This window comes from Petaurus breviceps, unplaced genomic scaffold, assembly GCF_028583685.1.
Source record: "Petaurus breviceps papuanus isolate PSGF00001 unplaced genomic scaffold, PetGlider_PUasm1.0 90633, whole genome shotgun sequence".
NCBI classification, from domain to species: domain Eukaryota; kingdom Metazoa; phylum Chordata; class Mammalia; order Diprotodontia; family Petauridae; genus Petaurus; species Petaurus breviceps.
Window position 1 is genome coordinate 8,242,257 of NW_027187293.1, and position 16,512 is coordinate 8,258,768.

The 16,512-nt window shown below is 40.3% G+C and overlaps 1 protein-coding gene across 3 annotated transcripts in view; it reads right to left on the reverse strand.

Annotated features, from left to right (window-relative positions):
* Nucleotides 1-16,512, reverse strand: part of MTR (5-methyltetrahydrofolate-homocysteine methyltransferase) — a 149,633-nt gene that overhangs the window by 13,281 nt on the left and 119,840 nt on the right. For all 3 annotated transcript variants that reach the window (XM_069064488.1, XM_069064489.1, XM_069064487.1), the window contains exons 27-31: nucleotides 14,147-14,245; nucleotides 11,001-11,076; nucleotides 8,028-8,183; nucleotides 5,248-5,444; nucleotides 3,451-3,651 (exon numbers count right to left, since the gene is read on the reverse strand). In XM_069064488.1, coding sequence (XP_068920589.1) covers nucleotides 3,451-3,651; nucleotides 5,248-5,444; nucleotides 8,028-8,183; nucleotides 11,001-11,076; nucleotides 14,147-14,245 — 729 coding nt within the window. The remainder of the gene's footprint in view (nucleotides 1-3,450; nucleotides 3,652-5,247; nucleotides 5,445-8,027; nucleotides 8,184-11,000; nucleotides 11,077-14,146; nucleotides 14,246-16,512) is intronic.

The window sequence follows — 16,512 nt, forward strand, 5'->3', positions numbered from 1 at the left end:
TCAACTCAGAATTTGGAACCTCATTTTTTAGATCACAGGATTTAAAGCTTGAAGGAACCTTGGAGATTCAACCTGAGGGAGTTCAACCACCTAATTTTAAAGAAAACTGAGGCCCAAAAGCACTTAACTGACTTGTCCGAGACCACACAGATAATGAAGAGAAGAGATAGGATTCAAATCTAAGTCTTTTGACTCCAAATAAAACATTCTGCAGTGTGCTACAACACATAAGTCTCCATTTTACCTCCCACCACCACCTCAGCTTACAAACCACTGCTTATCACTGCTGCCAGCCCACAACGACTGCCGAACTTTTCTCTACTGGCCAAGGAATTCTACTGGGTGAAAAGCTCAATTCAGTTCAACAAACACTGATTTAGGGATGGCAGCAGGTACACTAGTGCACTGTTGGAGGAGCTGCGAATCAATGTAACTATTTTGGAAAGTAATCTGGAATTAGCAAATAAAATGACTAAAAGGTCCCTATCCTTTGGCCCAGAGATCCATTACTGGGCTTATGCCTCAAGACTGATAAAAAGAGAGTATCTAAATGCACCAAAATATTTATAGCTACACTTTTTGTAACAGCAAAGAGTTAGAAACAAAGCAGATAATCATTAACTGGGAAATGGATAAACAAACTGTGGTACAGGAATATGATGGAATATTACTGTGCTGTATACAGAACCGCATGGAAGGATCTATATGAACTGAGGCAGAGTGAAGTAATCAGAGCCAAGAAGGCATTATATGTAATGACAACAGCAATGTAAATGGAAAGAACAACCATACACACAAAATCAAAAGTGAACATTGAAAAATTATAAAGAACAGGCACAGCTCAAAAGAAGAGATAGAGAAGACACTCCTGTCCTATCCTTGAGACGTAAGACGTCCACACATGTTACACACTGCACATATTTTTCAAGTTTTTCAATGAACTGATCAGCTGTACTTTTTCTTCTTTCTCTTTTTTGATTAAAAAATATATATTATTTGTTATATAGGATGACTCTGTCTGGAGGAGAAGGAGGAAGGATACTGGGGGAAACCATGGCGATAATTTTTACAAAAAGACAGCAATAAAATTTATTTTTAAAAAAGCCACAAACATTTATTTAGTCATTTCTACATGTAAGGCACCATTCTAAGTCCTGCAGATACAAAGCCAAAAAATGAAAACTGTCCTTTTCCTCAAGGAGTTTATGCTCTACTAGAATGTATTCTAGTATCACTCCTTGAGGTCAAGTAATATCTTATAAGGAGACATTAATATTTGACATCTTTATTTAAAAAAAAAAATAAAGAAAGAAGACCAATTTCTAACCTTAATTTCATGCATGAGGAAAATGAGAATCTATAAAGCCTATGCCGGGAAGCTCTTAAATAGAATTATAAAGGGCAGTACATGTGCTAGAAACAACTATTAGACATGGAGTCAAAAGATTATGAATTTGCATTGTGGCTGTCACTTCTTAGCTGACCTTAGACAAGTCACTTAAGACCCTTTAAGGGTTCTCAGTTTCCTCATCTGTAAAATGACATTGATATAGATGGTCTCTATGCTCCCTGACAGCTCCATCAATGAAATCAAGTTTAGGATTTAATTGTTGAATTATCGGCCATCTCCCACCCCTAACAATGGCACCTATGGCTTTGTCTTGGGTCTTCTCTTCTCTCTCCACCGCCTGCTTCTTGGTGACTTTACCAGTTCCCATGGTCTAATTACAATCCAGATGCCTCCCCAATCTCTATTTCCTATAGTCCAGTCTCATATCATCAACTGCCTGCTGGACAGCTCCATCTGGATATTCCATATTCATCTCAAAGGCAACATGCCTAAAACAGAACACATTATCTTCCTCCCTAAACCTGCCCCTCCTCCAAACTGCCCTATTTCTGCTGAGGACATCTTTCCAGTCACCCAGATTCTCAACCTGAGATTCATATTCAATCTCTCTCCTTTTTTAATTATGTACATTTTTTTCAGTTGTCAAGGATTTTTTTTTCTCCCTCCCATATGCTCCCACCCCCTCCCCTGGAAAAAAAAAATAAAACCTTTTGTATCATGTAAGCCTAGTCAACAAAACCAAACAACCCCCCTCACCCCTTATATTCAATCAGTAGCCAGGTCCTGCTGATTTTACTTGCATACCATCATTTCCATCTGTTCCTCCCCTTTTACTTACATAGCGATGACCCCAGTTTAAGGTTTCATCACTTCTCAAGCCTGGATTATTGGAATATCCCCCTAATTAGCTACCTGTCACTCTTTCTTCACCAAAGAGTTGCCAAAATAATCTTCCTAAGCTACATGCCTGACCATGTTACTTCCCTGCTCAGGAATCTTCAGTAGCTCCCTACCCCTCTCTAAGTTTAAACTATGCTAAGTAGCCTCCTCAGAGTGACATTCAAAGCTTTTCACAATCTGACTCTAGCCTACTTTTCTGGATGTACTTCATTTTACTTCTCTTCACACATTCTAAATTCCAGGCAAAGCAGCTGCTTGTTTTTCCCAGACCTGGGCATTCCATTTGTGTCTTTGCACAGGCTAGTCCCCCGTGTTCTGTCTGCACCCCTTCCTCACCTCCACCCCTTACAATCCGCAACAGACTTTCATGGCTTAGCTCAGGTGCCATCTGCCTTAGCATTCCTTTAGTTGTGTTCTCGCTCTCCTCAAAATGTAACTGTGTGTCATACTGATCCAGTAAAATATGCACTCCCTGAAGGAAGAAATTGTCTCTGTAGCCCCAGAGCTTTGCATGCAGCAGGTGCTTAATGAATGTTTGCTGAATTAAAGAAATAGCTGCACTCATTTACTATGTGCCATACATACAGAAGAATTTTATGATCCTAGAACATCAGTGCTAAATAAAAACAGGAGTCAATTCTTGCAAGTTGACTTAGAAAATTACATATTAACATTATCCATATTTTATTCCATTTTTTGTTTATTTTGCTGAATATTACCCAGTTTGTTTTTAATCTTGTTCTAGCTGCAGGCTGCCCATGGGCTCCATGTTTGACAATTCTCAGCTCTAGATTACTGTGAGTAAAAGTGAGAATCAGGCCCTGAATTAGAGAGTGAGGTTTTAGGAGAAAGGAAGAAATCTATAAGAAGTCACTCTGGCTAAACTGAAACATTCTCTCAAAGTAGCCAGATTTAGATGAAGAGAAACTTTTTAACCACCAGTTTTAAAAAGGAAGCTTTAGCAGGTGACATTTTCAATGTTCAAAACTACTCACATGTTGCACTGGGGGTCTGCCCTAAGGCTACTGAGATCAAATAAAAAATGGAAGTTCCTCCAGTTTTGTGGGGCCACCATTTTGTCCACTTTTTTCCTCCATAGTAAAAAGCAACTCATTTCATCACTAATCCAGCACCCCAAGCACCATTAAGAGTGAGTTTAGCCAAGAAAAGATGCTCCTCGGGCATGCCTGATTCTTTACCTCTGCCAACCGGTCTCCCAGGGCCTTAGCCATGATGCTGCTGTAGATGTCACACTGCTCCTCATAAGTCTTGCTCAGTTCATCTACTCCAAAGCAGGCCACAGCAAAGAGTCCCAAGTAGTCACAGACCCCAGATTCCAGAGGAGCTATGAAGTCAGACAGGCAATAATAGGGGTCTGCACTAGCAGAGTCCTTTTCTGCCTTAAAACAAAAAAACAAGTGGAGAAATGTAGTTAAATGGTGATGGCATCTACATATAAATTTGGGTGATTTAAAAAAAAAACCCACTTCATTTTAAAAATGAGGTTTAACATTGTTTCTATTTGAATTACCAAAAAAAATAAAAATAAAAAGAGGCCAAAAGACCAAGTCATTTTTCTCCATCTTCATCTCAGAGCTCAAGGTGACTGGTATCAAAGCTGTTGTTGCTTGGTCATCTTTTGGCCACGCTGAACTCTCTGTGACCCAAGTTGGATTTTTCATGGCAAAGATACTGGAGCAGTTTGCCATTTCCTTCTCCAGCTCATCTGACAGACGAGGAAACTGAGGCAAAGAGAGTCAAGTGACTCTCAAGTACCTAAGGTCACACAGTTAGTAAGTGTTAGAGGATGGATTTGAACTCAGGAAGATGAATATTCCTGTCTCCTGGCCCAGCACACCTGACTATCACGGATAAGGAGACATGAAGAACATTTTACTCAGTTTCAGAAGTCCTGAGTTTGAATACTACCTATGCTTAGAAGTCTCTTAACTTTGTGAAGGCTATGAACAACTATGTAAATGGAAAAACACAATCACAAAATAATGAACAATCAATACTGCCAAAATTATAAAGAGCGAGGTTGGTCCCAAAGAAGAGAGATAAGAACACATTTCTCACTCACTCGCTCTTTTGCAGTGTTTTGGGGGGAAGGTGTGTGCATAGACATAGAAAAAAAATTTATTATTTGTCTTTAAAAAAATTCTTTGTTAAATATTTTCTTAAACTTGAAAAACTTCTTTAACTCCATTTCCTCATTTATAAAACAGACATGTTAACCACTTATACCAGGTAATTCATAGGGATTTTTTGAGAATCAAGCGAAATTCCTTATATAAAGCATTTTGTAAATCTTTAAGCACAATGTGAGTTATTACTACTATTAACTTTACTAAAATTATTATGCTGCTGAGGCAGCCTAAGATGGTACATAAAATGCCAGAACTGAAGTCAGAAAAAGCAGGGTCAAATCCTCTGGTGTATTATTCTAAGTATCCTTAGCCAGGCTGATTGTCCTACCACCCATCTCTGCCAGGAATATCTACATTTTAAAGGAGGGTCAAGGTAAAATGGTCTTTGGGGAATTCTAAGCAAGATTCTGTGGTTTCCCCACAAGAAAGAGGCACAATCAATTTTGCTCATAAACGTATGGTGCACATAACATGCATCTTTTGAATAAATCACTGGTATTGTTACTCTTTGAGTGTGTAAAAAGACTGATGTGAAACAGTGTCTGTCAGATGTCCTCTGAGCAACCATCCCTAAGAGCTGTCAATTAGAGGCCATGTTCCTGTCTGAGTGTCTGCCTTGAGTATCCTGGTCAGCCTGACATTTCTGCTGTTATTCATCATACAAACAGCCTCTGTCTCAGCCCAACAAGTTCATTCCCCATTCCTTTATTGATCATTTTCCAGGTAGAAGCTAGTGTTGGTGTAATTTTTCAGACTTTGAGCCTGAGTTATTACATTTTGCTTAATGACTTAGTCAAAGGGGAGGAGGAAGCCACCGCATAGCTCACAAATAATGGGTTTTCTCACCTGTTGTCTTAAGCCATGAAATTTAGCTATTGGCTCTGCAGACTGTGGCATGGCATCTTCTGCATATAAATGAATATCATCCTGGACACTCTGTGCTGGCCAGAATCCAACGATACCCCTGGCTTGTAGTTTCTTTTGACTAATCAGTACCTTCAACATATTTTGGGCATCTTCATATACTTTTTTGGCTTCTTCTCCTATCAGATAAAAAAATAAAAAAATTTACTTAAAAGTTCCTTACAATTTTAGCAAAATGTTAAAAAAAATATATATATACCTCCTCTCCCCATCTTTCCCCCATTTCCCCAAAACAACAACAAAGTATTACCTCTCAGGCCACTTTCCCAGAGATTTTATCAGGTACTGTCATGAACATAACCTAAGGTGGCTTTCAGTCTCTCATATTTAAGTGCCCTGACCCCCAATGCCCATGGTCTATTTCCCCAGGTTATCACTAATTTATATTGAAAGTCACAACTATACATTTTCTATGGGGGTAAAGGGAAGGGGGAGGAGAGAAAGAAAGAAATAAAGTCTTTCTATAACATCTACTATGTGCCAGGCACTGTGCTGAGTGCTCTACCTCTGGGAGGTAGCTACTGTTAAACATCCCCATTTCACAGGTGAGGACACTGAGGCAAACAGCATTAAGGGACTTGCCCAGGATTATACTGAGACTAAGAGTCTGAGGCTGGATTTGAACTTAAGTCTCCCTGACCCCAGGCCCCAGTGCTCTAGCTACCACCTTGCTGCCTCAAAGGTCAGAATGCCAAAGATGGTTCCTTGAAACATTCTATCAGAGAGAAGAGAAAAATGCTTCAGACCAAAGCTCTCTGCCTCTCTCATTCACACAGAACTTTAGTAACTCCTCTGAGACTTCGTGTATGTAAGGAAGATAACAGGGAATAACTAACCTTTTTAAGAGGCTTAGGCAAGATTCCCAATGGTTTCAATTAAACAGAGTAAACAGTGTAAATGCAGCTTCCCTCAGGCTACTCTGCACTGTCCATACATATCCATACGTGCACACAACTGAAGATGACAATGCTGATGGTGCCCACCACATGTCTGAACCATCAGCATTTCTTTCTTTCAAAAAGCAGACACCATGCCAGGCTCTCTGAAGAGCAGCAAGCAGTAACCAGCCATAGCCACCACTGCTACGCACTGAGTACAACAAGCACGCCCATTTCTGATTGTTGCACATGAAGCTGTGTGTGTTTTCTTGACAGACTGAAGTAGACTGTGATCACCCTCCTACTAAATAAACTCCAGGGGCTCCCTACTGCTTCTAGGATCAAATACAAAATCCTCTGGTATTTAAAGTCCTTCATAACCTAGCTCCTTCCTATTTTTACAATCATCTTTTATCTATTTACTCATCTGTTCATTTATTGATTTTGGGGAATCTGGGTTAAGTGACTCGCCCAGGGTCACATAGCTGGTAAGAATGTGAGGCTGGATTTGAACTCTGGCCCTCCTGACTCCAGGGCTATCTCTATCCATTGAGCCACCTAGCTACCCACTCTTTATGCTTTTCGTAAACCTCACTCCCGGTGATGTACTCTGGCTGTTCCACAAACAAGACTCTCTTTCCACTCCCAGGGCTGGAATGCTTTCTCTTCTGCACTCTGCCTACTGGCTTCCCCAGCTTCATTTAAGTCTCAATTAAAACTCTCATCTTCTACAGGAAGCCTTCAAAGAATGCCTCTTAATTCTAACCTCTTTTCCCTCTTACTTATCTCCTATTTATCCTGCACATAGTTTGTTTGTACACACTTGTTGGCTAGTTGTCTCCCCTATGAGACTATAAGCTCCTGGAGAGCAGGGACTGTCTTTTGTCTCTTTGTATCCCCAGGGCTTAGCACAGTTCCTGGCACTTAGTAGGTATTTAATGAATCTTTCTTGACCTACAAGTTGGTCATTAAATTTCGATTACCTCCCCTAGTTTTGCCTGGCCCCTCACTCCTTCCTCCTCCCCAAAGGCTAGAGATCAACTAACCCCCAGTGACTTTAGATATCACCCCCAATCTCAGGGTATACTGAGTGAGACCAGAACAAAACAAAAACCTTTAAGTCACAAATACAGATTTCTTATGATAGCATTTCCGATACTTTAAAAGGCAATGGGAGAAGATATCTTCTGGAAGAAAAAGTCGACCCCTCATATTCCTCTTAACATAATAATCCCTGTACCTTGATGGTCATCCACAAAGTCTCCCATTTGGTCTTAACAGCAATTTAGGTCATTGCTTATTTTATCTATATTGACCAAAGGCTGAACAGTTTGTCAAACAGTTTTTTTTTTAAATCCACTACTGGGGAGGCTAGATGGCGCAGTGAATAGAACACTGGCCCTGGAGTCAGGAGGACCTGAGTTCAAATCCAGCAAGTCACTTAACCCCAACTGCCCTGCCTTCCCCCCTCCAAAAAAAAAATCCACTACCCTTCTCCCACCTCAGCCTTTTCCTCCTAAAACACCAATTCTCCTAAGTCAGAGGAGACCAGATAACTCCATTTTCAGCTCCAAGCAAGAGTAACCTAATCCAAATCCACTTCCCAGTTCTTCTCCTTTCTACCCTGAATGTCAGCTCCTTGCTGGCTAGTAAGGACTGTTTCATTTCTGCCTTTGTATCCCACAGCACATACAACACTATGCAGAGAGGTGGCAACTTAATATGCAAAAGAGATCAAAGCATCACCCAGCACACTGCTATTTGAAGATGCTCTTCTACTGAAAAGAGAGGAAAGTATTACAGGGAAGGAACAACTGAACTGACCCACTGTCTTGTCATTAAAGATCTTGGGAAAACCTCGATTGGGGTATTTGCCCCTGAGTTGCCAGACATCGAAGAAAGGTTTCCAGTCAATGTAGTCCACCAGCCTCTGCAGGTCATAGTCTTCAAAAACCTGAGTCCCAATAAATTTGGGTTTCACTAGAGAAACAAGAAGTATAGGTTACCATTAGGAATATTCAAGGTTTCGAGTTTAAACATCTTTCACATACAGTGAATGCACAGCCTACCGAGGACTCTGGTTTCTAAGTCTGAAGTTGTTCAGGAGACTCCCACACACTGTCTTATTCCTGTCACCCGTAGGAGTTGTTTTGTTTTGTTTGGGGAGGGGGTGGGCTAATGGAGGGGGGGGATTGCTTTAGATTGCCTTGGAGAAAAGAATAATTTTGTCTTGCGTCTTAAATAAATTACTTTCTTTATGCCGCTGGATATATGGTCCTAGGGGGCAACCTCTCTCCCAAAAAGGTAAAAATAGAGGTTAGCCTTCACTTGTGCAATTTAAAATCAATTTAAGGGGTAGAAGAGTTGTCATCAGAGAAAGAGTGTTATTATGCTATTTTCTCTGGCCTGGGGTAATAGAAATACTGCTCAGTCTGGTGAACAGGCTATTGGCAAGAGTTACAGCAGGAGTCAGAAGACTGGAGGTTTTACAACTGGTTCTGCATCTGGTTAAGCCAAGATGTTTAAACTACGTTTCTCAGTTTCCCTATGAAGTGAGACTCATGATACCTTCCCCTACATACTTCTTAAGGGCATTTATGAATAAAAAATATAGAGAGAGAGGCAGAGTGGAAGTCTTTAAGCAGAAACATGGTGGGGGGGAATAAAATGTGGGTGTGGGGAGAATTTGAACAGCTAGCCTTTTTTTTCCCACCTGATATATAACTACTACATCCTCTCCCCACCTGCTACCTGTCAACTTTATTCTCACATTTGACTACAAAATAATATCTTCATTTGCTCTTCTAGCTGCCAGTGGGTGATAGGGCCAGATATACCTTCTGTCCTCTACATTAAACCTCTGTACTCCTCCACCCCCTCAGGACAGCTGGACATAAAGGACTTAATTTCAGCTCAAAAGAGTTGAATTAAACAGAAGGAAGAACATCTTGGCACCAAGAATTGTGAAATACTAGAACATATAAATCAAGAAATCTGAGAAATCTCATGCCTCAGTATTTGTGCAGGGACTTTTGGCGATCAAGGTTTGAAAAGAACATACATATGTAATATAGGATACTTCACTGTATAAGGATAGAGAACTGGCCTGAAAACCAGGAAGATCCAGGTTTAAGTTCCCATGTCCAACACATATTAGCTGTGCAGACCCTGGTCACACCGTGTTTGAGACAATTCTTTAAGCCTGTAAGTTACAGAGAATATTCTAACCTGCATTCACAGGAGTTCCCTTGTCCAAAACTTCTCCATACCAGTAAAATCACAGGTCTACTCCCTATTTCTACCCTACATGTATATTAATGTATCCTTTTTTGGGGAAATGGGAAGTAATAAAAAAACCCCACAGAATCCCCATCACTCAAAAGTAGTGCTAGCATCTCTATCTAAGACGATTCAGGAGCAGTCCTACTTCCCTGTGCTCAGGGACAGACTAAAAGACTTCTCCAGGTTCAGTCTAACCCTGTTATGTAACTGAATCCTTATAGTCAAATGGAATGATCAGGCTGAACTAGCAGTCTATATACTTTGGATAAGTTCATCTTTCCAGCTCACCATGTGTTTGAAGCTCTGTTACTTAGGGTCTTGGAAGAAAAGTTCCAGATTCTCCCCTCAACTCCTTGTCCTCAACCCCCTCCCCTTTCCAAAATAAACCCCTAAACCCCACTAAGTAGTGTGACCAAATCATCTTCCAGAAACCCTTCAGAGTTCTGAATAAGACTTCCATCGGCCCTCTGAGCAGCATGCCCATTGCTTTCAGGGGGCCATCAAACGTGAGAGATTAAAGGAAGCTCCCAGAACAGAAGCGGGGCTCAAGGCTCTCCTTGATCTGCTGTCAGTCAATGCAGCTACACAAACCCATCTGAGAAGGAGCTTGACTATCTTTAGCCTCAAGAGTTTTCTGTTTATGTACAAAATGCAAATGGTAAAAGAAAACTGCTATTAGACATGGCTGACAGGGGTGGGACACACTGAGTCTGGGCGATAAGCTCTTCACAAACCACCAAAAACTCCTTTAGGAGCCTTGCTGGAAGAGGGAGAAGAGCTCCCTGCCCCCAAACACAAAATCAAACTCACCAAGGCTAGTATAACAGGGGCTGTGTGCATCTTCATCATTCCCAGGGAGGGACAGAAGAGCAGAAATTAAAACTGTCCCAATACTGGCAGGCCTCTCTTCTGTTATTCAATGAGTGACTCCCCACTGAATAAATAAACTTTATTTTTTTAATATCTCATTGGAAAGGAACCAACTTCCCTTTTGCTATGACACCGACTTAAAGCAACAGTCCCAGGAGATTCAGCTTTTTCAAAGGCCTCTATAAAACACTTCATCTCAGTTGAGCCTCATACCTCATCTATGATGTCAGAGGGATAAAAGTGACCATTCCCATTTTACAGCTGAGCAAACTGAAACACTAAGGCTAAATGTCCCACAAGGTAAGCCAGCTAGTTAAGGGTATAACTGAGACTTTAGAACCAATGCTGCCTGATCCCCAGTCCTGGGCTCTTCAAAGGGCAATCACTATGAACTTGCCAAAAGTCACGACACCAAGTGGGATTAGCATTTAGGCAGCAATGGCTGCCTAAATGACCGGAGCTCACACTGACAGGAATTAACAACACAGAGCACTTTACACAGGGCATCCCCTCATCTGAGCCTCACAGAGGAATGGAATGCAATACTCCCTGGACTGGGGATAATATTAGATGCATTTCTCAAGTGTGCACAATTTTCTGCCATTTCTCTCCCTTCCCCCTGCTCTTGAGCAGTCCCAAACAGACCTGGGGGTGGCTCTGAGAACCAGTCTATATGGAAGCCTTTTTTCCGGGCTTGATCTAAGGTTAAATATCTTCTTTCCTGCAAAAAAAAAAAAAATCTCTGTCAAGGCCTCTTGAATTTTTTCAAATACTACACCGTAAACATGTTCACGTTAGACAGCTTTTTCAACCAGAGGGATAGCTTAAATAACAACAATCCTTAGGCTCAGACCTTGTTCAGAAAGGGTTGTTTTCCTTCCTTATCCTAAATGGATTCATTTCAGCACCTGGCATAAAGCCATGAAATTAATAAATACCTGTGGGCTTGAATTACTTGGACATACAGATTCAGGAAGGGACTCCCTGTACCACTACAAATCAATACTGAGAATATGTTGCCTGCTACATGAACCCATCACCCATATTTGTCGATGATCCACCGTCAGTCACCATATTTTTTTATTCTTCTGATATTACAGAGTTTGGTGACCTATAACCATCAATGGTGGAATATGGTGTTAAAAGATGGGTCTTTGTGGCAGGAAGCAATTTGGGAATTACTGAAATCCAAATAAGATGCAGCCCATTCTTTTCTAGTTCAAAGCCTAAGCCCACCTTATTGCACTGCCTGTCTAAAATTTATATGCTGACAGACTAGCTCATTGGGCTACCTAAAGAACTAAGTTAGTATGATCTGAGAAATAAAACCTTCATCCCAAACTTGCTTTTGTTTTCCTTTGGTTTATCACTTCTATGAAGATGACTCTAGGTCTAGAACTCCAGCTCTAGTCTCTCCTTTTTGCTTCAGCCACACACCACCCAATTGCTTATTAGACATTTCAAACTGTATGTCAAAGGGTCCTTTCAAATTCAATATGTCCCAAAAAAGACTTATTATATTTTCTCCCAAACTTCTCTTTTAATTTTAAAGTTACCACTATCCTTTCAGAGTCTTAGGTTCATAATCTTGGCATTATTCTGGACTCATCCTTACTAACCCTACATATCCAATCAGTTGTCCTGTCTTACATTTTCTTCCTCCACAACAACCCTTAACCGCTTCACTCTACTCACATAGCCACCATCTTAGTTTAGGTCCTCATCATACTGCAACAGCCTCCTAATTGGTCACCTTCTCTTAAGTCTCTTCCACCTCCAGCCTACCCTCCATCCTGCTGCCAAAGTGATTTTCCTTAGGCATATATATGACTTGATGACTACCCTGCTCAATAAACCCCAGAGGTAACATGTGATATATAAACTCCTCTGTGTGGTTTATAAAGCCCATTACCATCTTGCCCCAGTCAATTTTGGGGCCTTACCCCTCTACCCAGCAATGTGTGATGTAAACAAGCTGGCTCTCTCTGTTTTTCATATGTGACATTCTATCTGCCTTTGGTACTGGCTATCCCAGATGCTTGGAAGGTCCTCTCTTTCTACCTCTAGCTCATACTCCCCCTCTTCCTTCAAGACAGTTCAAGCACCATCTTCTGCATTAAGCTATTCCTGCTCCCCTCAATTACTGGTGCCCTCCCTCCCCAACTACCTTGTATTCAGCTACTTTTAAATTTTCTTTATATTTATGCTTTATATTTCTTTATATTTACTTATTTTCTTCTCCCTTAAAAAGTCAAGTTCCTTCCCTCAGGATTGTTGCATTCTCTGTACTTGTATCCTTCACAACTACCACAAGTACCAAAACTACACAGTAAGAGCTCAAACTATGTTGATTGGGTGGTTAAACTAATCTTTTTTGAGTGAATAAGGACCTCACAGAGGAGGGCCTGTATATTCTGGTGTTTGATACAATCAGTACAAAGCACCCACAAAAATGGGTCCCTAACAGTGGGAAAAGCACAGGAGTTTGATTCTGAAGACCCAGGTTCAAATCCTGACTCTGCCACTTATTATCTGTATGATTTCTGTGGCAAGTCATTTAACATCACTGGATCTCAGTTACATCATCTTTAAAATGAAGGGGTTCATATGAATGGTCTCTAACTTCTTTTCTAACTCTAAATCACTTTGATTTGGTCACTGTGTAGGACAGTCTCTATTCCATGGACATGTGCCTTCCTTCTTTTTAGGTCTCATTTGATGTTAATACTCAAAGGACTGTTGAACAAAGTCCATATTATCTTAACAAAAGCACAGAAGACACTGTATTTGAGGAAAGCCCCAAGGCTGTGCTTGCTTCAGTGAGTAAAATATTATTTGTAATCAATACACAAATACAGCAGGACCTTATTTTCTCTATAACTCTCAGTCAAAGGTGTGTCTGGGAAGATGTGGCCTGATGAAAATCATCTTGAAGTTTGCCTGTTTTCATCTCATGGTTTTAGCTCAATGAGCAAGCAAAGATAGTTTATTTAAATAAGAAAACAGGCATGTGGGTCAATAGTTAGTGATCCTTTTCTTCTGAAATCATCTTTTTGGATCTTCTTGAAAATCAGTCCAAGTGCCTTCAAAACCATCGTTTAAAGAATTACTTTCTTCTGTATTTACACATGCTTCCCAACTCATCTTAACTGATATCTTAAGCGACATTTTTGATTCCTCCTAAGACACAGTGGGTGCCGAAGCTGTATAGGGCCCAATTACAGTGCTTTTACTGCTACTAAAGATGAGAAATGATCACAATAGAAACTGGCACAAGATCTGTTCCAATTCGTAGATCTTATTTCTCCTCCTCTCAGTTTCACCAATAAATGTTCTTGGAGATTTTCTTGCTTAGTTTGATTTCACATCAAGCGTTCTGCTTATTTCCCTTTCCATTGATTTTGGTTTATTTTTACAAAAAAAGCAGTGATTCAGAATTAGTGAGCACAAGTGAGAATCTAGCCTCATAGGGCTATCTTAGGCACAGAGGAAATCTTAGGCAAGACAGTAACTGGACAGCCAAAACATGCCATCAAGAACAAGAAGTGAAATTAATCGGCAAAAGCCCAGACCAGTCGTCTCATCCATTCATCGCAATATGTTGTCTAGCTTTGTGCCTGCCTCTCAGCACTGATTGGAAGCACAGGATACCTCTTCCCACACTAGGAAAAGGGACAAATAATAAACCAAATGACTCCCGAAGACAGCTCTGCACGTTCGGCCAGGGCCTGCGGCAGAAGCACAAAACAAAGGGGTTATTTTGTTGTGAAAACCAGTGTTTTTTAATTTACCTTGAGTGATTCATAATGGTCCTGTCTGATGTCTTCATACTCTTCAATGATCCCCTCAAAGAAGTCGTCCTTCACATTGTCATCCAACAGCTGAGAGCACTAAGAAAGGAAGTTAAGGCTAATTAGCAGTCGGACACAGCTCACAATCTGAGCTTCAAACCAGGTCTGTCATAAGGTTCCCCAAACACTGAAATGGTTTCCTCCCCTTAGTCAGCATCACGAGGGTAGGCTGTAGGGAAAGGGTAGACAAAACTTTGGCACTAATTTACCTAGAGACTAAAGAACATTTCAATGATAAACTCATTAAAAGTGTCTTCATAAAAAAATAATTTGTGGTTATCATGATCAAGTTGGCAGAATTAAAAAAAAAAAACACACTGCATGCCGCCATGAGAGGAGGGCGGGGGAGAGGGAAGGGTAGAAAATTTGGAACTCAAGGGATTGTGGAACTGAATGTTGTAAACTAAAAGTAAGTAAATACATTTTTAAAAAATCACAGAACCAAATCTAAAATGGAAAAGTGTGCCTAGTCGTATATTGGCAGCCTCCAAACGGGATCTCAGATAAGGAATGAAAGGTTCCCAAGTTTCCTCACTTGTAAAATGAGAATGGGTAGCTTGGTAGAGCCTATGGACCCCTTCTAGAATAATGTTTTTAAGTGCATAAAATAAAATATACAGCAATTACTAAGGAAACCAATTGTTGAAAGTTATTTAAAATATAAAATAAAACAAATTCAAGGATCTCAGATTAAGAAACTCTGGATTACATGATTTCTAAGTTCCATCTTAATATTAATATTTTGATTCCATGTAAAGGAAATTATATTTTTCTGAATCCTTCTTGCAACAACCCAATCGATTTTGTTAACAAGTTTAAAAAGTCAGAGGTGCAATCAAAAAGGAAGGTCTTAAACCACCTCGAATCAGACCACTATCTCCCTGTCCTCATTTTGAAGTCACCTCAAAACCTTCTTTCACAAAACCTGGGAACACAACAAAGACACTCAACATGAAGTTTCCTATATTTACTTACAAAAGATATTTTAAAATCATTGCTACAAAGACATATCACTGAGTTGCCTGTGCTACTTTAAAACCATTTCCATATTACATTAGGTTATACATTCTGAGATACCAGAGTTGGATTTCCTAGATATTCATTATAGACCCTACAGTACTGTGAATACTCAGCATTTAAAGACACTCAAGCCATTTTAGGTTTTGTTTAAATTCCCCAAGTTCATACATATCCTATTATTATTTAGACAGGAAGATGAAATAGAAGCAACTGTCTTAGTTTAACACAGAACTTTGTTCCTTTCCACTTCACCAAGTTAAATGAGTAAGTAGTCTCTGGAATGTCATATTCCCATAATATGTCATTAGTCCAAAGGATCCACTATATGACTTCTATTTGGGTTGCTTTTTTTTTTTTTAAAGGAGGTACAGGGTAGCATGGTGGGTACAAGCTCACCTCTCACATATATGACCCCTAGGTAAACTTTCTGACTTCTCAGGTTAACTCTTTAAGTCTGAAATTGCTTAACAGTGGCTCATCTGCATTGGTTCAGATGACTGCCCCCACCCCATCCCATAAATTTTTTTTTTAAAGTCTACTTTAAAACTTCCTAATTATGCAATTTACTAACCACTACTCACAATTTACCCTAAGCCACAATGGCTACCCAAATGGCCTAGACCATTGGAATGGAAGGACCTCTACAACCACTAAAGTCCCGTTGAATTTCACCTTTAGCAAGCACTTATCTAGGCACTGTGTTAGGTGCTGGGGATAATGATAGCTATTCATATTCCTAAAGGAAGTCACAACTCTGAGATGACTGGACTAACTACAGATTTGTATGCCTAATTCTCAATTGGGAACTCACCAATTCATGCATGAGATAATGGACAGATTCAGGGTCAGGAGGAACTAAGCTTGAATTTTAACTCAGACACTGAATAGTGTGTGACCCTGAGCAAATCACTTAATCTCTCTCTGCCTCAACTGTAAAATGGGGATGATAAAAGCACCTAACTCATATTGTGAGAATCAAATGAGATAGTATTATAATTGATTGTCCCTTTTCCCCCTACCCCCTAGAAGTTGATCCAGAACTTCCCTTCTCTCAGGCAGACCCCTCCCCTTCAGATGTTCTTGCCTCCTACTGTACTGAGAAAATAGAAGCCATTGATATTCACCATCTGGTCCCTGGTTTCTTCCTCCACCCCCTATCTCAGACTCCTTCTATATCTTCAACCATCCTCTCCTACCTTAGTCTTATCTCTTGCCAAACCCAACTCTACCTGTACTCAATTCTATCCACTCCTTCCTTCTTTAGGGGCTTTCAACATCGATCACCC